The sequence below is a fragment of the Oryzias latipes genome, chromosome 5 (genome assembly GCF_002234675.1).
Source record: "Oryzias latipes chromosome 5, ASM223467v1".
In the NCBI taxonomy this organism is placed as follows: domain Eukaryota; kingdom Metazoa; phylum Chordata; class Actinopteri; order Beloniformes; family Adrianichthyidae; genus Oryzias; species Oryzias latipes.
Genome location: NC_019863.2, coordinates 8,115,257 through 8,138,079, shown reverse-complemented (window position 1 = coordinate 8,138,079; position 22,823 = coordinate 8,115,257). Strand labels below are relative to the sequence as shown.

Here is a 22,823-nt window from a genome sequence, read left to right as displayed (position 1 = left end):
GTAACAGCAAGGATTTGGTTAAAAAAAAATACAGTTTACTTAATCATTAGCTACCTTTCCTCAGTTTTTAATAAGCCGCAAACAAAAAAAATGAACAAATTGCATTTTTAAAAATATTATTTCCAGTGTTTTTTCCTAATCGGACAAAGATCGCTTGTGAAAAATTGTTGTGACAGCCTGAAAAATTTACTGTGCAGCCTTAAAAAAAATAAAGTGAGTTATTTTGCCACAGGTGAATGACAAAGCTCTTTCAAAACTGGGGCAGTTTGTTGTCTTTGTGTTCAAATCTTTGAAGTTTTTTGGTGGTACAACACATGATAAATGATACAAAATAAAAAATTAGTAAAAAAATAAATAATAAATTCAGTTTTCAATTGTTTTGCCTCTACCACCGTTGAGGTTGAATTAATGTGTAAATTTCCCCTTTTTTTCTTCTTTTATAAGATTGAAAAGTTCTGCAAGTCTCGTGGATGCCAAGTTTACTATGTTTTTATTTAAAGTTACCCTAAATTACAATTTCTTTTGTTCAGACGTAAACTAAAAAGAAAATCTGAAGGGGCAAAAGGAATAAAAGCTCTGTTCAAAGACCTTTTACATCCAAAAATGTCTTTAAAGTGGGATCATTTACCTGTCATTACAAAAGCTTTTTTTTAAGTCAAAGTGACCAACTCAGTGTCACATACATCATACTTAAAAAATACATATTACACCTATCAGAATGGATCTTTTGCATCCATGTGGACGTGGATGAATCCCTGAATGATCGGAAAACGATCTGATTTCTCGCTAAAAAAAACAAAACCTTTTCACACATTTCTGGAATCGAGTCACATACTAAAACTCATCAAACTAAAAGTCTTGTGCAGCAGTTTGATTCATGCTTGATGACTAAAAAAACTCACACATCATCAAGGTTTTTTTCTCCTGACTGACAAAGGAGGAATTTATGCGGCCAGTTCCAGGCAATCACAGATTTTCTCAGAATATCCTTGAACCATGCTTTTTTTCTTCCCCCCCCCCTCCGCCTAACAGTGTTATTCACTGTCTCAGACATCACCCACTTCTCAGTAAATTCTGAGTACGAAGCATGTTTATACAAATAAATATGGCTATATTCAAATATTCAGCAATAAAATGTGGATAGCGTGTCGTAAACACGTGAAGAACTAATCCCAAAAGATAAGTGTGCGGGAAATAAACCATGCAAAATTAATAGAAGTGCATTTATTTACAGAAGGAGGGCAAAAATAAGGCTCCAACCTGATTCATCTGGATGGATTTATCTAGGAATTAGAAGACTGTATGGATAGATTTATCTTCATAGTGGAGATTTAAATGATCAGCAGCTCCTAAAACCGGCAAGATGTGATTATTGCAATTCTTTGTATTTCAACATTTTCCACGTTTATGACCTGAGCTTTGCCAGACAGCTCTAAATTACAAGTTTAAGTCATTTTGTCTGAGTCAAGCAGGAAGTCTAAACAAAATCTGAAGTGTTGAATAGAAATGCTTTTGGATATAAGGACAACAAAAAGCTGAGCCATAATCAACATTTTAAAAATGAGAAAAGCTAAACATCTTAAAAAAAAAGGCCCTAAAATGTGTTTATACACAAGAACTCCCAACTTTAGTCCAAAGTCTAAATTAAAACGGAAATGTTTTGTCATTAACTATTAACTACTGGGACGTTTCTTTAAGTGGGGAGAAAAATAAACCTGGAGATGCTGACACTTGAGAAGCCCGAAGCAGATTGCCTCGTCTTCTTAGAAAGCAATTTGGTCAACTTTGTAATTAGACCTAAAAAACAAAATTTAAATTGAAAGGTATTTTAAGGTGTCGCTTGATGCGAAAACAGAATTTGCAGACATACTGCAGGCCAAAAAGAATTATGGAGATAACATCAAACATGCACGGACCTCCATGCAACATCTGAAGTCTGATTTTATTTCCATGGCGAGCTTCACTGCACTGCAGATCCCTCTGTTTGAAGGCACAGACAAAAAACACAGCTGTAATAAAAGCCAGTCTTTCTAGGAATCCCTTTCTTCCACTCTTATCACTACACCGAACGTTACCATCTTGACTTTCGCATATTATTAAAAAACAAAACTTTCTAGCTTTATTCTGAGGTATGAACTTCTTTTTTAAGGTCTCTTCTTCTATCCTTTTGTGAGCCAGAAAAACATACTTATTTGACGGCTTCCAGTAGGGACAGATAAAGTCAACACGACTTCTTAGAAATAAAGCTCATTACAGGATTCCTAGGAAAAAGGTTGAGATTCCGCTATTTGGGATCAGAAGGCTTTTGTGAATAAGGCCATTATTGTGCAGCACTTTTTCCTTTTCTCTCCTTTTTCTTTCCTCTTTTAGCCTTTTTTTTCATTTAAAATCTTGAGGTAAAATAAAAGTTGGAAGAAAATCTTCTGAAAAATAACATAAACATTATATATCATCATATTTCTCTATTTTCTTTTAAATCTTATTTTTTTTGCAAACACTGGTGAAAATCCAACAGCTGGGAGGTTTTAATTAACTAAAGGGGAAAAACTGCCACAGTAAGCACAATCCCTGGAATGAATTAAACCTCTAATTCTAAGGAAAAAGGAGGAAAATGTCCCGAGTATCAGGTTAAAAATCTATCATTTTAGTCCTAACAGTTGCCTTTTTCTTCTTCTACCCTTTCACAAAAAGCATTTTGTTTTTTCCAAACATCATAATTCTGAATATCTGAGAAAACCTCTCACTGTGTTTTTCCAAACAGGATCGAGGGAAATCTGCGTTACTGGAAAAAGCCAGTGTGCATTCCTATTATCTTTAATGTCGAGGCGGTGAATTCCCAGAATGAAGGCTCTGTCAGGGCCGCCCGGGGGGGCGGAGTCAGGTCATGCATCGATTCCTGGAAAGCGAATGAGCAGAAACTCCCGCGCGCTTCCTGGGAGCGAGCGAGCGAGCGCGGCGGTTCGGTGAAGACGACGCACCGGAGAGGCGACGCGGAGCGGACGGCCGTCGTTTGTCCGAGACTCCGCCGGGGCTGTGCCGAGGGCCCCCGAGCAGAGGCAGACCGAGCCGCCGTCGCCGCCGCCGCCGCCGCTGCCGGCGAGCGGCCGCGAGCCCGAGCGGAGGCGAGCCGCGGAAGAGGAGCTCGCGCGGCCGCGGTGACGTCACGGCAGTTAAAGAGTTCTCAGAATAGACTTCTAGGAAACGGAGCGTTTTAAAAGCCAAGCCTTTACTCTCTGCCTTTCACACATTTGGATCCCATTCCTGCGACAACACACTCCGAAGCGCCGTTAAAGAAAACTTTCCCTTCGGCCAGTGAACAGTTTATTTTCCCGTAAACAGAGTCCTACCTTTCTACCTATATGTGACCTTTTGTTTTATTGTAGTAGGAGGAGCGGATCCTGTTCGGGCTTTGTTTCGCTGTCAGTCAGCCTATTCAGAGCAACTATGCGCCAGATTCAGGTTTAGAATTCTAGCAAACGGCAGAGAATTTTTGTTGTTTTTTCTAAAAAGGAAAAAAAAAAGAAAATCTCCTCGGATCCAACCAGAAGGATTTAATAGTATGATTCTTTGTGTTCCAGGGTGAGTCGACTTTCCTTTGTTTCTCTTTTCTCTCACTGTTACGAAACAATTTAGAGAACACCATTATTAAAAAATGTCTGCAGTGCGTTTACGTTTAAGGTCCACTGTGATCAGACATGGCAGGTTGGTAGGAAGGTGTTTGCCGTACATGTTTAAAAAAAAAAGACAAAACGCCAAGGGCAAAACAGTCTCTGCTTATCTGGAGAAGAGCATGTTCACAGAAACACTCCACTAATCTAACTTTGCTTTTTTCTATTTAAAAACATCACCATGTGCAGTAAAAGGGCTGCTTTTGAAATGTCCTATTAAATAACAAGTAACTCCACAAATACTAACAGATGTTAGGATTTAATCGAGTTTGTTAAAGCCAGCATTAAATATGTGATGTCCTAATGTCCCCTAAACTCTGTGTTTTAATCCAGTTTATGGTTTCTTTTTCCAGTCCCACTGCTCTCTTGCCTGCTGGTCCATCATCTGAAGCCCGGTGGGGCATGCGAACGGGAACTGCACCTCCTACCCCTTGCCTTCAGAGCACCCCTGCAAAATGGGACCCCACCAAAGACCTGCGTGCGATTGCCAGCAACTTCTGCTACCTGGAAAATTCAGGTAAAAACTTTGAAGCGGTGTTTTGCTTTCCATGATTGCGTTTGGCTGAGACGTTGACTTGACATTCAGGAATGTGATTGTCTGTGCAGGATGGTACTGGGGAGCAATAACGGCGGCTCAGGCCCACGCTGCGCTTCAGGACGCGTCGGAGGGAGCCTTTTTGGTACGGGACAGCAGCCACCCTCTGTACATGTTGACCCTGTCGGTCAGGACTGCTCGCGGACCCACCAGCATACGGATCCAGTACAGTGGAGCCCAGTTCCAGCTGGATTCCAGCACCCAGGCTCGGCCCAGCCTCTCCTCCTTCCCCAGCGTGCCCAGTCTGGTGCAGCACTACATGAGAGCAGAGAGGACAGCAGAGGAGGGGCGGGTGGAGGACGAGGCCCCCTCCAAGCCCTGCCACAATACTTTTGAGGAGACGTCCCTGGTACTGAAGCTGAGGTCGGCTGTGTACAAGCCTCAAGGCCTTCCCTCTTTGCAGCACCTCACACGGCTCGTCATCAACCGACACACTGACTGCCCTGACCAGTTACCACTCCCGAGGCCTCTGCTGCGCTACATGCAGGAGTATCCCTTCAAGGTATGAGGGGGGCAGGGGATCTGTGAAATCGATCCCTGTGGCCGAAGCTCGGCTTATTTCAACTTTCAAAAGACACTGTGAAACAGGCCTTTCATGCCTGTGGAGGCCAGTCACAAAAAACAAGTGCAAATTCAACTCAGACTCAGACTGACGCGTCTGGTTTCCAGACCTAAAACTGGCACGGACCCGACCGACGGAGAGGAATCTCACAGAAGACGACTTGCAAGAGAAATACAGTACTGTAATCAACACTTACTTTGAGATAGAGGTAGAAGTTGTCTTGTTTTTTTTTCTAATCTTGCTAGTTCTGGATGTAAATACTGCTCCTGAGGGGGAGAAAGAACTAATTCCACTGACTTCTTTTATGCCATTTTATTTTATTTTTTCAGCAAAAACTTTTTGTAACTTTTACATGTGTACACTTTTTTTTTTATAAAAATAAACAACTGGAACGTACATTTTCCATCATTTTTCCCCCTAGCTCCTTTGCTAAAAAAAATAAATCACATTTTATGAGCTGCATAGAGGAAACACTGTAATCTGCAAATGATGACCGCTCTTGTGACACCTATTATGATACACTTTTACCATAAATCACTGTTAGAAAAAAACAAAAAGGAAATTGCGGGTGATTAGGGTTGAAATTTGTGAGAGGCGCAGATTTAGCGAGGAAGTAACGGGCGCGCTAGAGCAAGCGGTCCGCATCTGAGTCAGCGGGTGGACGGGCAGAGGGGAGGACCGCTCATCAGCAGATTCACAGAACTGCTGAGCGCTTCCAGGGAGGAGGGTGAGCTTCCGAGAGGGGGGATTCTAAGAAAAGCTTCGGTAATTACCTTCAGCTTTGAGCTGGCCTCGGTGCCATTGCAGCGTGTGTAATATTGTGAGAGCAGGGTGTGGTGACAACTGTTATCGGCTAAAAGGGCCAAAGGGGGATGTGTGACTTCTTCCAGATTGGGGGGAATTTTGGGAGCGTAGACGGCAAGGTGCCTGCTTGGCGAGGGGCATTAGGGGAGCCCAGAATGCGGCGACCTGGGCTGGAACCAGGGTAAAAGGAGGTCCGTTTCTCAATCCTGATCTGGCTTTGGGGCCTCGTTTTGAAGGATGCAGAACCGTGGTCTGAAAAGCAAACACAAACACTGCTGCTAAATCTCAGCACCCTATCAAAAAAATTAAAAACAGACAAATAAACATTAGGAAATTGTTGGTCCAGCCTTTTTCTCAAGATCTTTTCATTTCCCCCCAGCAACTAATAGAAATGAAAATGTGTGCAACCAGGTGGTATTCACAGAACTGTGTTTACCTCTTACCTGCCACAGATGTCGCTTCGGGTTTCAATGTACTGCAGACTTTTCCCGTTGCCCTCCACCCACTGCTGGATGAGTGGGGGGTGTCTGGGATCCACCTCCAAGTAAACACGGCTGTTTTTCACACACACAAAAAAACCCAGAATTCAATTACCAACACGGCAGGATTATAAAACGTAACCTTGAGATGGATGCAGGCGGCATATGCCTGGAACTGCATTCACTGGAAGTCTTTAAGAAAGCTTAATTCATTAGAAAGGCAACACCATACGTGTTTTTCAGAACGTCCTGTTCAGGCGGCAAGCTGTTGGCGCCGTTAAGAATTAAGTTAAGAATTCGGGCGCCATCCAGCAAAGATCTTTTACCCTTGGTTTGGTAGAATGCGCGGCGCCAGCGTCAGAATCTGCTTGATGACATTCAGGCCATCTTTACCTCCATCCAAGGCCGCGTGGTCTTCAAATCTGAGTTTAGAAAAACAACAGCGTCACCTCATTCAAAACAAGAGCTTCATATCTAGCAGATGTGTGGAAAGCTTTGCTGAATTTATTATCAATTCTAAAACAACATACATTCATTTTTATAGTAGCTTCAAACTAAAAGCCTTGAATTTTAAGACGCACTAATGAAAATATTGTTTTTGACCCGTTCTTGTGGCATTTTTCATGATTGCTGAGGACATTTATTAAGAAAATTAAGCTCAAAAGTGCGTTTCTAAGTATTTCTTTATTCAAATTGTTTTGAATTCGGAGCAATGGTCCAGAGGTGAACTCCGGTTCACAGAAACTATGTCCTAGAAAACGACATTTTTTATGTTTTTTTTTTGGCTAAAAATGGTAAACCATAATCAAAAGACCGCTGGGAACACTTTTACAATCGATCAAAAGATGATCGGAGTGGGACTTTAAGAACGTACATAGAAAAGATATAATCTTATCACATAAAAAAAACAACAAAGATAATAAATAGACTCAGCCCAGGCATGACGTATTCCAGCATCTACACAATTGGCACAATACACAATAATGAAGCAAATCTGGGTTCTAGTGGAATTAAGGTTAGTCATGTGAGTTCTATTAAACAAGGAATTTTCCAGATGTTTTTGCCAGAACATTTTAAAGGTCTTTATTAGCATTTTGTTTTGTTTGTAGCTCATTTCTCTGTTTGTGGGTGTAATCGGAACAAACTTCTTTGAAATAATGAGGACGTTATCTAAAAGATTAGAGCTCTCCCCAACCCCAACCTAACCTTAGCGGTGCAACAACAATGGTGAGCAATTTTGGAGCCATCCAGCCGTCCAGTTTTTGGCCAGATCCCAGCTCAGACAAGGAAAACAAAAAATCCTACGTGGATCTAGTGGTCTACAAGTGGATGATGCATCAGAATGGAGCAGAGCAGGGAGCTTGTAACCTGCGGTTTTAGGTTCTACATCACAGCTACAGTCTAGTTTTTCTTCTGCTCCGGATTCACGATTTGAATAAAGAAATACTCAGAAATGCAAATTTAAGCTTCTTTATACAAGTGCTAAATGCAAAATGCTACAAAGACATGTTAAAAACACCCAAAACACAATTTTCATCAGATTGGGTCTTTTAAATTGAGTTGCAGAGCAGGAAGTCGATTTGCAAAAGCAATTCTTTTAAATAACTGCATTTGAATAAAAGGAAGAGAAATCTCATTCACCTTAAGATTTCTGGTTGCAGGGTTGTCATGTCTTGTGAAAACAGGTATGGAGGGTTACTGACTAGGACCGCAACTGAGCCACAGAGGCCCAACAAAGCATCTGCATCTGAAAAGCCCAAAGCAAAACATTTCAATCCGCACTTTGTGTTCATTTTCTAAAGCAAAGAAAAACATTCCCGCACGCACCTTTCACTACGTCAATATTATGAACCTGTAATCTGTCCTGGACCCCGTACCTGTGTGAGGAAATCTGTGTTCACTCAGCGTCATTAGAAATCAGAATAAATCAATAATGGCTGACATTTATAAGTATGCTCAAATGGAATGACCTTAGTGCATTCTCCCTGGTTAAGTCCACTGCCTCCTGACTTTGATCCAAGGCAAACGCTTTGAGCTGGAGGGGCAGAAACAATCAAAAAGGGCAATTATTGTTGCATTTTCAGCAAGGGGCTTCGGTCTGTCCCTCCCAGTTTGCTTAGAGAAAATATTGATGAGTTTAACCGAGTAAAGAAACTGATGTTAAATAACAGCAAAGCCGACAGTCTTTTAATGTGACCTTTATGAAACTGCTATAATGCCATTTAACTGACTGACTGACACTTTTGGTTTCAAAAGATGAAATAATAACAGTTACAGATTACTCTTTTTGTTTGTTTGTTTAATGGTGAAAAACTGAATATGTAACCATGGTAACAGTCTGGGAAATACACAAGTTGAAGGTTGAAAATTGAAGTGTGCAGTTCGAAAGAAATGTCCGCAGCATCCTATTCCTCAGTTCAGGCTAAAGGGGATTGAGTCAAAGCTGTCGCTGAACACACCCAGCTGAACAGACGGGTTTCAACAAGGAAAGCTAAAGATCCCAGCCAACAGAAAACTCTCACAACGGCACCAGTGCTTCGAAAGTCTGAATGTTGCTCAACCGGTGAAGTCTTATGACCTTTGTCAAACAGAGACGGTGGATTCACTCGACACGTTCCTCCTGAGAAGAAATCATGTGACCTGAAAAAAACACTGCAGAAGCTCAAGCCAATCATCATCTTGAACTAGCAAGTTTAGGTGCGATGCGTCACCCACTGCCCCCTTTTCTCTGATTGGCTCATCTGATTAGATGAAATTGGCTCATGACTTTGACAGATGCCACTATTTTTCCTGCCCTGTCTGTGTGCAGCAGAAGCTGTAGACTGACATGGAAGTGTGTGTGTGTGTGTGTGTGTGTGTGTGTGTGTGTGCGTGTGTGGATGAATTCAAGTTTTTGGGGGATTTTCTGTGAGAAAGGATCAAGATTTCTGAAACTGCCTGTCTGGATTTTTTAATTTGACCAAATTTTTTGTCTTTTTGCTTTTGTTATTTGTATTTTCAACTTTCACTTTTAGTCAATGATATAAAAAAGAACAAACACGTGTGCAGACATTCTAAAAAGTGGACGAGGTTAGCGCAGCCTCTGTTGATGAAAAGAAAGTCATCGACAGGAAATAACGTTTTTATATGTTCATAAATGCAGAGCTTGATGTTGGAAATTCACTTCCTATATAATCATTGTGATGCTGAGCTACAGTCATTGACTGTATATGACAACTGGACTGAGTGAGGGTGACATCACCCTTAGAAAATGGCTTACTTCCAGCTCCAAAGAAATAAAGACAAGTCAGTCACCATTTTTTCACAATACAGACGGCGCCATTTGGAGCTAGACGACATTAGTAATTAGTGATTGGTTCGAGTCGATTTAAGTCAATGTTTCTATGGGAACCCCTCTCGCCCATCAGGAGTGAGCTTGTTGGAAGTCCATCTTCCTAACACTTGAAAGCAGCTCTGGAGAATCTGTCAATCAAATGTGTTGAATGTTTTACCTGTGACCACATACTTTTATGGGGGAAGGGGATTGGTCAGTTTATAACTTAAATAGTTTGCACTACAGAAAGAACATCATTATTTTATTTTATTTGAAATGATTTATTTCAAGCAATCAAATAACAATAATGCACAAAGTAACACAATCATCAGTTATACATTCATATAAAGATGTATTAAACTTTGGATAATTAGACATTAAGCTAAATATTGCTTGAAAGGTAGTGGAAGGAAGCGTACTTATACAATCCCACCCTTGTTCTACCGTAAGCATTTTATTACATGATTTATCATTATCAGGTTCATAGCTTTTTGTCGGACAGAATTAAGAATCCTGAAGGATCAATTATTGGTCAATTATTGGGCCGTAACACACATTACTTATTATGTAAAAATAAACATAACTATTTTAGAAATCAACATAGAAAATTCAGGTCAGTTATCTAAAATATATGAAGATTCATTAGAAAAACCAGGACTTTGATTAAAAATATCACTATATCAGAAAAAATAGATATAACACTGTTTCAAAAATCTTCATAGCATATGCAGATCAAGTATCAAAAGTTAAAAATATGTGCAAATTACTTTTTAACAAGAAAAAATCATGCATTAATTTTTGGAACAAGTGAAGTCATATAATTAAAGATCAATCATTTTAACCATTTTCAATTATTGATTAAGGTTTTTTGTATGATATTCAAGAACATGTTAAAAAAGGTAGCAGGTCAATTATGTTTTTATCTGACTAAAATAATGGCTGAGTAATGGCCGTTTTCTCAGTAGAAGTCCATGGGAGTTTGGCTTCTTGGAGGCAGCGGTTACTTCCTGTTTGGAATTCCAGGGGGAGGGGTCACTTAGTCCAGTTCTCAGTTCTGATTGAACTGGATTCTTGTCACACTGTAGTTTTTCTGTGTTATAAACGAGAAATTGGGACTTCATCCATACCGGGCTGGGAAACGCGCGGTCAAGCGACCACTTCCAATGAAAAGTCTATGTAGACGAGCGTTTCCGTACATTCGGACTTTGGCATTCAAAACTTTTTTTAATGTCTTTTTTTTGGGCTCTACGTACAAAATGTGCGGCCACTGAACGCACGTCAAAAGTTAAACCTGTTGAACTTTGACCTATCAAGGACTTGTATTTGGTAGTGACGTATGGATGGCGTTGTTTATATTTCACAGAAGTGCCAATCGCTTGAAGATTGATCATGAAGGAGAAAATAAACAATTGCAGTTTGGGCCTGACCAAAATGATATGAGACTACTTGGTTGGAAGAGGCTTGGTGCTTGGTAGTATAAGGGTAGCAACAGTCCAGTGTGAACACTGTCTGCTAAAAGTGTATTCATGAAAGTCAGTTTAGTGCATTCTTGAATGCACATCACATGTCTGATGTATACGTAGCTTGAGAAGAAAAAAAAAAGACTCAAACCTCACCTGTGGCAGACTCTTCAGCAGGCTAACAGAAATGGCCCCAGAACCACATCCTACCTCCAAGACTGTTGCCCCACTTCCACATAGTCTCTGCAGATCTGTGAGCACAACCTCAACCAACTCCTGCACTCCAAAAACAACAGAAGGCTTATGTTCATAGAAGGTCAGCTCGGCAAATGTGTGCAGCCGTTTTTTCCTCTAGCAACCTCAGTTTCAGGTCTTGGTATGAAGACAGGAGGCCTCATCTTGAGGGTCAGGTCTCGGAAGTCCCACTCTCCAATGACATACTGTACTGGCATTCTGCACGTGGACACACGATTATTCTTAGTAACAGACATCAAGTGCATTTAGAGATTCGAAAAAGATGAGCAGACTCTTGAGAAGTACCTAGAGAGACGCTGCGTGCAAAGCTGCCACAGCTGATCCGTTTCCTCTCTGCTAAGAAACTCTTTTAACCTCTGTTGCTCAAGACTTTCTATCTGGGCGAGGATCAGAAATGTATGCTGTCACGTCAAAAGCAGCTACCGGGAAATGACAAAAGGATTCGTGGAATAAACTGAGCAAACAACGACTCACTGTTTTAGCGCCTAGCAGATATGCAATGATGTAGCGGCTAGACAGTTCCGGCTCCGTCACACCTTTCCCCTCAAACTGCTTGGTCCAGAAGTCCACGGCCTGAAGTGCAGTGATGCAACCAGCAGGCAAGGCTGGAGCGCTGCATGCCCGCAGGCCATGGAAACCCCACAACGCCTGCGGCAAAACATATGACATCAGGTTCGAATCAGTCCAGAGGCAGGCGTTGTGCTCTCTGAAGCATGCAGACATTTATGAACACATGGGCCACACTGCTGGTGTGAATGAAACACAAACACACCATAAGAATAATGACGGAAAAAAAGAACAACAGCAAAAAGAACTAATGAAAACATGACGTCTGTTTTAGATCTTTTGATCTATTGTAAAGGTGTCCCCAGTGGTCTTTTAATTATAATTATGCCATTTTTAGGCAAAATTTTTAAAAACTCTGTCATTTTTCTAGGACATAAACTACATTACCAAAAGTATTCAGTTATCTGCCTTGACTCCCATCACATTCCTAACCCATTGAGTTCAATATGATGTCAATCCACCTTTTGGATTTATTACAGCTTCAACTCTTCTGGGAAGGCTGTCCACAAGGTTGAGGAGTGTGTTTTTTAGGAATTTTTGGCCATTCTTCCATAAGTGCGTTGGTGAGGTCACACACTGATGTTGGTGGAGAAGGCCTGACTCTCAGTCTCTGCTCTAATTCATCCCAAAGGTGTTCTATGGGGTTCAGGTCAGGACTCTGTGCAGGCCAGTCAGGTTCATCCACACCAGACTCTGTCATCCATGTCTTCATGGACCTTGCTTTGTGTTCTGGTGCAGAGTCATGTTGGAAGAAGAAGGGTCCGCTCCAAACTGTTCTCACAAGGTTGGGATTATGGAATTGTCCAAAATGCTTTGGTATCCTGAAGCATTCAGAGTTCCTTTCACTGGAACTAAGGGGTCAAGTCCAAGTCCTGAAAAACAAGCCCACACCATAATACCTCCTCCACCAAACTTCACATTTGGTACAGTGCAGTCCCAAAGGAACCGTTCTCCTGGTAACCAAACCCAGACTTGTCCATCAGATTGCCAGATGAAAAAGTGTTATTCATGAGTCCAGAGAAGGCGTTTCCACTGCTCTAGAGTCCAGTAGCGGCGTGCTTTCCACCACTGCATCACACGCTTTGCATTGCACTTGGTGATGTGTAGTTTGTATGCAGCTGCTTGACCATGGAAACTCATTCCATGAAGCTCTCTGCTTTCTGTACCTGGGCTGATCTGAAGGTCACATGAAGTTTGGAGATCTGTAGCAGTGGACTGCAGAAAGTCAGCAACCACTTTTAACCCCTCTCTCTGTCAGTTTAGATGGTCTACCACTTAGTGCCATGTTGTTCTGATAGAGCTGACAGTTGACTGTGGAATATTTAGGAGTGAGGAAATGTCACCACTGGATTTGTTGCACAGGTGACATCCTATGACAGTTCCACACTGGAATTCATTGAACTCCTGAGAGCGGCCCATTCTTTCACACGTGTTTGTATAAACAGTCTGCGTGGCTGAGGGCGTAATTTTATACACCTGTGGCCAGAACAAGTGATTAGGACACCTGATGTGATCATTTGGATGGGTGAGCGAAAACTTTTGGTAATATAGTGTAGTTTCTGCAGAGCGGCAGTAGTTCATTAGAAATTTACCTCTGACTTGTGGGGGGGACGATTAGCATGAGGCAACCCCGCCCCCTTCACCCTCCCTGCTGCCTAGAGTCCAGTGTTTACACTCTCTTCTTCTAGCTTACAGCCCTTCACAACCCCAACCTAACATTACCAGTGCAACAAAAATGGCGAGCAATAGTGGATCTATCCAGCCGTACAGTTCTGACTAGATACCAGATCAGACGAGGAAAAAAAAGAGGTTTATGGTTCTAGTCGTCTATGGAACAGAGCAGGGAAGTTGTGTTGGTCCACAAATCACCATCTTTTTTACAATCCAGACTGGAATTTGTCACGCTGTGTATTGATCAGCCACAAAGCTTCAGAGAGAAAATCCTGTGGACAGACGAGACCAAACTGGAGCTTTTTGGGAACATCAGCTCTGTGATTACATATGCAAAACTGAAACAAAGACATGAGGACCGTCATACTGTGAAGCACGGAGGAGGCTTGGCTATGATATGGGACTTCTTTGCTGCATCTGACTCAGAAACGATGAAATCTCAAGACCATCAAGTCATTTTGAAATCAAATGTTTTGCCTAGAAAGCTTTGTGTCAGTCTACCAACAGGAAAATGTCCCAAAGGCAAGAATGACTAAAGGCCTGTTCACACCGGGACGAATTTCGCCGGCGACATTCGCTGCGTTTAACGCCTCGTGACTAAACAAAGGGCACCAATGTGAGTGTGCACACCGACGCGAAAAAACGCCATGCGTCAAAGCGTCACTTTTTTAAAAACGCCTCGGGTTCGGTTTTTTTTGGTTTGACGCGCCGCGTCGAAAACTATATGACCAATGAGAATGGCGCTTTTGCACACGTGTCTGGAGCTTCTGAAGTTACACTAAAACACAACTTGGGGGCGCTCAAACACAAAACTGCCTTGCTGAGCACACATACCAGCGAAGAAGATGCGTCTACACTGCTGCGAAGAAAGAATGACGGACATTCTAAAATATCCCCGAACCAAGCACCAGTTGGAGCTACTGGTGCTTGAAATATTCATGTTTTCTTTGTTTGATTCTGACAAGCGCGTAAATACTTGCTCTCTTCTTCTGAGTGAAAAGCGACTTTAAGAAGCGTAAAGTTGCGCAGCGCCACCTTGTGTACAGGAGTATTTCTGTTTTACATTAAGCGCCATCTAATGTCAAGGAATGAAATTGCATGTTCGCTCGGCTCATCGTCAGCAAAAATCGCCTGGGTGTGAACACAAAAAACGTGGCGAAAAATGCTGGCGAATAACGCCTGGCGAATATTCGTCCCGGTGTGTACGGGCCTTAAGAGCGAAACTTCAGAGTGTTCTGATGGAAGGAGTTGAAACATGCTGTCAGGAGAAGGAAGCTCTGCTGTGATTCCATTTCTCCACACACCTGCATCAAGGTATTTCTTGTTCATCTCTAAAGAGTTGAGCTTGAAGCTCCTGAGAAACATTTTTTCTTTACAAAGTGAAAGGACCGGGGAGGTCAAAACTTTCTTCCAGTTCCTCCAGTGTTTTTACTCAGTACAAGTGAGTACAAGATCATACCAGAAACAAGTTTGTCTGCATTTTATGCCTCTGTAGCTGCTCACACAAACTAATTTGAGTACACTTACTGGAGTGCATCTCCAAAACATGGCAACTGGTTTGACTTGGATGAAACTGTTCAGAAATTTAGATGGCTCACTGACAAAAATGGAATCTCTTCGTTTGTTTGTGTTGATTTAGAGTAAAAACAAACCCGACTTGATTCGTTAGATCCACTTTAGCTTGGGCATGAAAAAATAAAAATAAAGGTGTGACAGGATGTTGAAGATCCACTCCAATCTTTTGTTTTAATTTAAAAGCGTTCTAAGCGGCCTCATAATTATAATCATGCAATTTCTAGACCCCCCCAAAACAAAACAGAACGGTGTCATTGTCTAGGATAGTTTCTGCAGAGCAGCAGGAGTTTATTAGAAATTCAGATGTGGGTGGTACCTTTGGCACACAGAATATTGTTCAAATTTAAATAATTTTCAAAGGGTCTGATTTTCAGTGCAAATTTGATATTTCATTACAAGCACTGAGGATGGCTTAAACATATGACAAAGAAAGAATAAACAAATGGAAGAAAAAAGCACAAAAAAGAATAGAAATGTCAAATAATTAGATATTTAATTTGTATAGGTTTGAGTTGCTTTCGTGAATAATTTAGCTGTTAAAGGATCATTTAACCCCTTTGCATCTTTGATTATCATCTTCACTCTGATACACACGTTATACTCTGTTACTTACTCTGTTGCAGGACCAGTTTGCTCACAGCTATCAGCCCAAAAAGCAGGCTCCAACTGGTTTTATCCATCCATTTATTACTGCACAATAATAAACAATAAAAGCCTGCGTATCATTAATTTCATCACTAAGCGCACGTGGTCATTTCTGTTGCACCACATTATTAATTCTGGTCTTTGTGTGATCAAAGCATGTTGTGTTTCAGCAGTTACCTTTGTCCCGCCACTCCTCAACCCAATAAAAGCGTGACCTCCTCTGAGCACTCGTCTCCACATGTTCAATAACAACAACAGCGTTCACATCCCCACGTGGCAAGAATCATGCTGCACTAAAATAACACATTAACCATTTACAGTCTATATATACAGTCTATCTATAGTTGACGAAATGATTCTCTATACTAAGTGACTGTAATTTGACTATAAACTGAAGACGTTTTCCTCTGTAGTCCACATGAGAATTGAAAGGAGCTCGGAAAGTACTGTTTCCGCAGGGCTTTACGCAAACACACCAATCCTGGACTGCGCATGACTGACTCTCGCGAAGCGTGCTGCCTTCAAGTGCGTCGGTTAATATGAACTACAACAGCCAGCAGAAATAGAGAGGTGCTTATTAATAGAAAGAATGATTAAAACATTCTACTTAACAATTTCAACGAAAAATAATGTAGAGTTAATAAAAGTAAATAACATTTAACTCTAGTGTTTTAGGACGTCTCAAAAACTAAAATGCCTTGATGATATTAGTGAGTCCATAGTGAGTCCGTGAAAGTGAAAATGAACAATTTTAGAAGTTTTAGTATTTGTCATGCATCAGAGCATCAATATATTGATGTTAAATTTGCATTAAATTCCTCTGAGACTCATTGTGAAGCGTACAGGGCTTTTTGGGTAATACTTTTAAGGAAGCCGTTGTATTATCCCTCATTTTCCAATAGGTGGCGACAAATCTTCTGTCAGCCGATCACCAACGTCCAACTGCTCTACAGAAGAAGAGAAGCGACTTGTGTTGTTGACTGCTGAGGGTTTTCACATGCTGTTTAAACAGTTTAAGACGCGTCCAACAACAATATCTCTAAACGCACCGATAATACTATATTTTATTCGGTGATCAATATTAGGACTGTTGGACGCTGTAGAAATGTCGCCACTATTTTTTCCTTAGGCGCAAAAGCGTGGAGCTAGCTAGCTAGCTAGCTTCGTTTAGCTGAAGCAGGAAAGGAAGAAACGACATCGTCCGTTTCTTCTGTCGGTATCTCTGACTCTAATTTTTAGCCTCTGTGTTTGAAGTTCGTCACAGGCATGGTCAATCGGATAGAGTGTATATTCTTTAGTGAGTTTCACCCCACACTGGGTCCAAAGATAACATATCAGGTGAGTGCTAGTCTGAAGTTGTGATCATGATCCGTAAGCAGACTAGAATAGTAACTTAGTCTTTAATGTTTACCTTAGTAGAACGGCCACAACAATGCCTCTATTATGCAGTACCGCATTATGCTGTGCCCTATTTTGTCCTAACACAAGAAAGTAAGAAAACTTGTTTTTCCTTTTGTTATTTTTCGCTTCCTTTTTGCACATAATGTTTCTTTTAATAACAATCAATGTCAGTACATTTCACTTTAACTTGACGCCCCACTTGTTAAAATTGCACTTTTTTTTCCTTTTTATATGATTATTATTATATCTCTCACATGGATTCAATGTGTCATGTGTTGTATCATTAAGATTTATGATCAACAGTAATTATAATAGCATCACCTACATGTGTTCGAAGAATGTATAGAAATGGATATTTACTTTCAATATTTTATTTTCCAGTCAAATAATTACTAATCCTCTTAAGTTTGATATATCTATGTGTAAATGTATCACTCTTGTTTGCCTTGCCCTGTTTTCATTGCTTGAAATAAATCCATACCTAATTCTAAAGGTCTATTAAATGAAACCGTAAAAGTGCAGTATTTTAACAGAAGTACAGATGAATACGAGAGTAGCTCCCTTTAAAAAAATCATATTTAATTTAAATAAATAAGTTGAATCTTCTTTATATGTTATATTGAACTGAGAAATGACATAAAAATATGAGTTGATTCTATATTTTTCTTTGTCAGGTCCCAGAAGAATACATCTCAAGAGAGCTGTTTGACACGGTTCAGGTTTATATCATCACCAAGCCAGAGCTGCAAAACAAACTAATAACAGTGTATGTGTTCCAAAGTTCTCTCTCTGATAGGAACTTCTATTTAGTGATTTGACAGAGTCATGCTTTCTAAATAAAGCTGCTCTTTCTCTTTAGTAACTTTGACCCTGCTTTTGTTTATGTCTACAGCACGGCCATGGAGAAAAAGTTAATCGGTTGTCCTGTATGCATCGAACACAAAAAGTACCGTCGAAACGCCCTCCTCTTTAACCTCGGCCTCGTTTGCGATGCCAAAACTGATACTTGTGCCCTTGAGCCAATTGTCAAGAAGCTGTCTGGGTACCTCACAACCTTAGAGGTAATGTTTAGCACATTTACTTTGTCTGATCCTGTCTGTTTTTCAAATCAGTATATCTGAATGTGTTGTTGTTTTTTTTGTTCTCTTCCGTTGCAGCTGGAGAGTGGGTTTATTTCTAATGAGGAGAGCAAACAGAAGCTTCTACCAATCATGTCAACCTTGTTAGATGAACTCAATGCAACAGGAGCCTGCACTTTACCTATTGGTATTATTTAGTCTTTGTGTGTGTTGTGGATATTACATACATTTTTAAAACCACAATTTTACAGATCAAGAAAAGGATCAAAAGTTACTTAAGTGTTCAATTTTTGCATATAATGTCACCAACTTCATCCAAATTTGGCCAAGTATTCTAAGTTTAGTTTTGGTTAGGATTAAACCAAACCATTTGTTTCACCTTTAAACTAAATTGTTGGGAAAGTAAACCAGTAATATTGCATTGGAAGTGTCAAACCCTCGTGTTGTACTAAATGTAATATACTTATTATTGTTTTATTACATTACACTAAGCTTAGCATAAGCAAACTGAATTTTTTTTAAACTTTGTTACTCGCTCATTAGCACATCCAAAAAGGATCTTTCCAACTATTCTTTTGTAATTTTTTTGTGTTTGTGTTGTAAAACACAAATCATATATCGAACCAAAGCAAAACTATGGTTTGAACCAAATCATGGGGAATATGAATTGTTGCACCCCAATGTTAATGTCACTAAAATTTGAATCCATTTTTCTTACATTTTTGAACTTAGAAGTTCTAAAGGATTGTACTAGTCTGCCTTTGCGCCGCTGCCAAAAGTCAGGGTAATTACTGGGTTTTTGTCTAAATTGCAGTAGAATCTTCATCTTATAAACTCACTCCATTAAAAATTGGGCTTTTGGGGTCTTTAGCGTGTTCTTGTAGCATTGTTCTCATGTTGAAGGACATATAAACAAATGAGTAATTTTCAAAATTCAAATCATTGTGAATTAGGGGCAGATGGAAAAAAAAGTCGTTTAAAGGTTGTAGGTGTGAAGCTGCTACAGTAAGCCGTGGACAAGCTGGCATCTGGCTCAAAGGTTTACGGCTGTACAGCTTCAATATTAATGTTAGGTTGGGGGTGTGAGGGGCTGTAAGCTAGCGGGAGAGAATGAAAACAAAGGGATGATGGGAAGTCAGCACAGGCTTACTCCCTTTCCAACAGTCCCGCCCACAACTCTGAGGCAATTTTCTCATGAACTCCTGCTGCTCTGCAGAAATGATGTCCCAGTGAACAACACACGTTTTTAGATTTAGCCTAAAAACAACAAAATCCTATGTAAAAGACCACTGGGAAAACTTTTAAAACAGATCGAAAGATGATTGCAGTGGGACTTTCAAATAGATTGGATTCAGCAGGGATGCAACGATACACTTTCTTCAAGATTTGCTTCAGACCTTGAATTTTGGATCTTGGTTTGTTTCAGGTTTATTTGAGACGAAACAACAACAACAAAAAAAACTTGTGAAACCTCTTTTTTTTATTTAATTGCCTAGTAAGCAAGGGAAAGTGAGGAAAAACCTTGAATTGATGTAATGTACTAAAGAAATAAATGATAAATTTTTCTTAAGCTTAGCAAAAAAGAACAACACACGTTTGACACTTTGAACCTAAACTGAATGGCATGCAGTAGAGATGCTGCGATTCACTCTACATACAGTTCAGTTTGGTTTGGAATTGGGGTTTCCCTGGTATTCATATTAATTACCGTTTGTCCAAATTTTAATATCTTTTTTGCCTCAGTAATACAATAATCACTGAGCCCGCCAACAGGGTTTGGACCCGTCCTAATGAAGTTGCAAGTTCATGTTTGCCAGTAAGTTAAAATAAAAAGCGTTTACTGTCACATCCACAGGGTTGTTTAGGTTTAGTTTGGTTAGAAATACCTGCATTTGGTGAAGATATTAAGACACGTGAGAAAGATTAGATATACTTTACAGATAACAATCATTAGCATTGGCTAACTTTGCGGGATTGGACTCCTGACCTGCCTCTGCTTCATCTGCTCAGACTCAGAGGACAGATGTGTCGACTGGCAGCCACAGTGTTTACAGCAGGTTCCAACTCGTGTCTTTTCCTTTATTCGTTCTAGATGACTCCAACACAATCCACTTAAAGCTGATCCCGCTGCGGAAGGACCCCCATATTGTTCAGGAGTATGACGTGCCGGTCTTTGCTCAGTGCAAAGAACATTTTATTAAATCCCAGTGGGATCTCACCACTCAACAGGTATTGCCTTGTTATCAGAAACGCACAGCTACTTGTTGGAAGAAGTTCTGTGATAAAATGAATGCCAGATTTCCTAGAATAGAAGATAAGCTTGCATAAAAGAAATTACTCGATTTTTAATTCAGCCCCCTCGTTCAGGAGAAGAGCATCTGTGTATTTATTATGGGGTTGTTGCTGCTACATAACATTTATAGGGAGCAGTAAAGTCGTTTTAGTTACTGTAATTGAGGTCATAAAGCGTTCCAACTGACAGCCTGTTGTGTTTTCTGCAGATCCTGCCCTACATTGATGGTTTTAGACACATCCAAAAGATTTCCGCTGAAGCAGATGTGGAATTAAATCTGGTTCGCATCGCGGTTCAGAATCTGCTGTAAGAATATGTGTAAATATCTAAAGAAATACAGGGTAGCTATGTAAACAAAAATCAACTTCTTTGCTTGTCACATATACTATTCCCGCCAGGTACTATGGAGTTGTGACTTTGGTGTCAATCTTCCAGGTACAAAGTTAATCGCATTGTCAATACAGCACTTATGCTTGTTAATATAGGTTAAAACCTAGACGTTTAAATATATATTTATCATGTCAGTTAATCTAGTTTGACTTTTCCTTTGCTCTAGTACTCTAATGTTTACTGCACGACCCCCAAAGTCCAGAGCCTCATCGACGACAAGCCCATTCAGGAAGAGTGTCTCAATTATGTTTCCAAACAAGGTAAGGAGGAAATCCTGTCTAAATATGATTTTTGTCTCTGTATTTGCTGCTACTCTTTTTTTTCTTCTTGTGTCAACCTTTAGGTCATAAGCGAGCCAGCCTGAGAGACGTGTTCCAGCTGTACTGCGGTTTGAGCCCAGGAACCACGGTGCGGGATCTTTGCTCCCGCTACTCACAGCAGCTTCAAAGGGTGGATGAAAGGTCATGGTCATGGCACACTTTATCAGTTCCTGAAAAAAAAAAAAAAAAAAAAAGCAAAACACTCTTGTGGAATATCAAGCCAAAGTTCAACATGTGTGTGTTTTTTTCCCCCTCCAGAAGGTTGATCCAGTTTGGCCTAATGAAGTCTCTCATTCGACGGCTGCAGAAATACCCCGTGAAGGTGATCCGTGACGAGAGAAGCAGACCTCCTAGACTCTACACTGGCTGTCATAGTTATGATGAGATCTGCTGTAAAACAGGCAGGTTTTGTGGCCTTGTTTGATTGAAATGAGCCAAAGACTGCTTTAAAGTACAATTAACATGTCTCCTCTGTGCTGATTGGACAGGCATTAGCTATCAAGAGCTGGATGAACGTCTGGAAAATGACCCCAACATTGTTATCTGTTGGAAGTGATGTTACACAAAGTCCTCACATGGATAAATAACATGGACGTGTCAACCGAAGATGCCTGGAGTGCGAAAAACAATTCTCACATTTTCCACTGCATCAGCTGGAAACAGGTGGAAAACTGTGATCAGTTTATAAAGATGATATTTGGTTGTTGGAGTCATTTCTTTCAATTATTTCTAACATAAAATAAAAAATAAAAAAACATTGCTTCTGGCAGTATGATTAATACACGCAGAACAATTTCTAAATAAGAGGGAGCAGAAGGAAACAAACGTTCATTACCTGCCCTTTTAATTAGCACTGAAATAGAAACTCAGTGATTTATTTAGCTGTTAATTTACAGTATAAATGTAACTATTAGTAGTCAGAAAGAAATTGAGGTTTTAGGATGTAGTTTTCAAACCTTTAAAATGATAATACTACAGTTTTAGAGAGCTTTATCCCCCACACAGTTGTTTTGTGTGGTGTCATGGCAACAGATGCAGAAATTAACTAAGATCTAGAAAAAATACAGCAGATTTGGTCTCATGTCACATTTTCAAACACTAGTATAAATCATATGGTGGTAAACACCCAGCACAAGACATGAAAAGATGTTGGAAATTGCAATAAATAAATACAGTTTTCAGCAGAAACGAGATGAAATGCCAAAGAAAAGGACTCTGGAAGCAGGAATTTAAGGCTGATCATTGGTAAAGACATGCTTACTGTGATGAAACTAAATTAACAAGACTAAAAAATAACTTCAATAACATTAAAAAAAAATTTGCATACGTTTCCCGCACTAAAAATTAAAAAAAGAGAGAGAGACAGAAATAGCATCACAAAAAAACGAGATTTGAGTTGATATCTCCAGACATGTAAAATATTTAAGGTTGGATTTTATAGTTCTTCAATAACAAACATTAACTATGATAAAACAGACCCCTATCTGAAGCCCTGACACAAACGTTTTACTTTTATTAACGAGGTCTTGAGGGTTATTTTAAAACAGAGTTTGACTGTTGCTGAAAGAAAGTGTGCGACTTAATTTCAAATAATAGAAAAAATAGCTAGACAAACAAGCCATAACTTTAGCCACAAGCCACACGTGATGGTTAAAAGCATCTACAGGCCTTTATGAAACATGTGAGTAAAGGGAAGCAGATTAAAGTATATAAATAACGCAACTGTTGCTGCTTCGTGTTGAGCAA

The 22,823-nt window shown here is 40.2% G+C and overlaps 3 protein-coding genes and 1 long non-coding RNA gene across 6 annotated transcripts; 2 read left to right on the top strand and 2 right to left on the bottom strand.

The window, feature by feature from the left end:
- Positions 1-432: 432 nt before the first annotated feature.
- Positions 433-2,943, bottom strand: LOC111947434. The gene is made up of 2 exons (XR_002873274.1): positions 2,745-2,943; positions 433-1,980 (listed from the first exon to the last, which is right to left on the bottom strand). It is a non-coding gene; the product is annotated as an uncharacterized LOC111947434 (long non-coding RNA).
- A 299-nt stretch (positions 2,944-3,242) lies between these two features.
- Positions 3,243-5,178, top strand: cish (cytokine inducible SH2 containing protein). Its single transcript, NM_001122922.1, is given in 3 exon segments — positions 3,243-3,579; positions 4,022-4,185; positions 4,275-5,178. Coding segments are annotated over 3 exon segments (681 nt in total). The 5' UTR covers positions 3,243-3,559; the 3' UTR covers positions 4,772-5,178.
- Positions 5,179-5,298: 120 nt separating this feature from the next.
- hemk1 (HemK methyltransferase family member 1) lies at positions 5,299-16,092 on the bottom strand. The gene is made up of 11 exons (XM_004068740.4): positions 15,772-16,092; positions 11,611-11,784; positions 11,422-11,513; positions 11,241-11,334; positions 11,038-11,157; positions 8,079-8,143; positions 7,936-7,985; positions 7,750-7,855; positions 6,435-6,530; positions 6,073-6,183; positions 5,299-5,881 (listed from the first exon to the last, which is right to left on the bottom strand). Exons 1-11 carry the CDS (start codon positions 15,832-15,834, stop codon positions 5,830-5,832), a joined length of 1,023 nt encoding a protein of 340 aa, XP_004068788.2. The 5' UTR covers positions 15,835-16,092; the 3' UTR covers positions 5,299-5,829.
- A 430-nt stretch (positions 16,093-16,522) lies between these two features.
- On the top strand, positions 16,523-21,836 carry nprl2 (NPR2 like, GATOR1 complex subunit). Of its 3 annotated transcripts, none has more exons than XM_011474795.3 (12): positions 16,523-16,932; positions 17,014-17,085; positions 17,670-17,761; positions 17,888-18,056; positions 18,153-18,261; positions 20,167-20,303; positions 20,576-20,673; positions 20,766-20,802; positions 20,924-21,017; positions 21,101-21,218; positions 21,336-21,478; positions 21,566-21,836. In XM_011474795.3, exons 4-12 carry the CDS (start codon positions 17,895-17,897, stop codon positions 21,631-21,633), a joined length of 966 nt encoding a protein of 321 aa, XP_011473097.1. In that variant the 5' UTR covers positions 16,523-16,932; positions 17,014-17,085; positions 17,670-17,761; positions 17,888-17,894; the 3' UTR covers positions 21,634-21,836. The 3 variants fall into 3 exon arrangements, with proteins under 3 accessions (XP_011473097.1, XP_011473096.1, XP_004068675.1); XM_011474794.3 differs by having other exon boundaries at positions 17,011-17,085; XM_004068627.4 differs by lacking the exon at positions 17,014-17,085.
- The last annotated feature ends 987 nt before the right edge of the window (positions 21,837-22,823 follow it).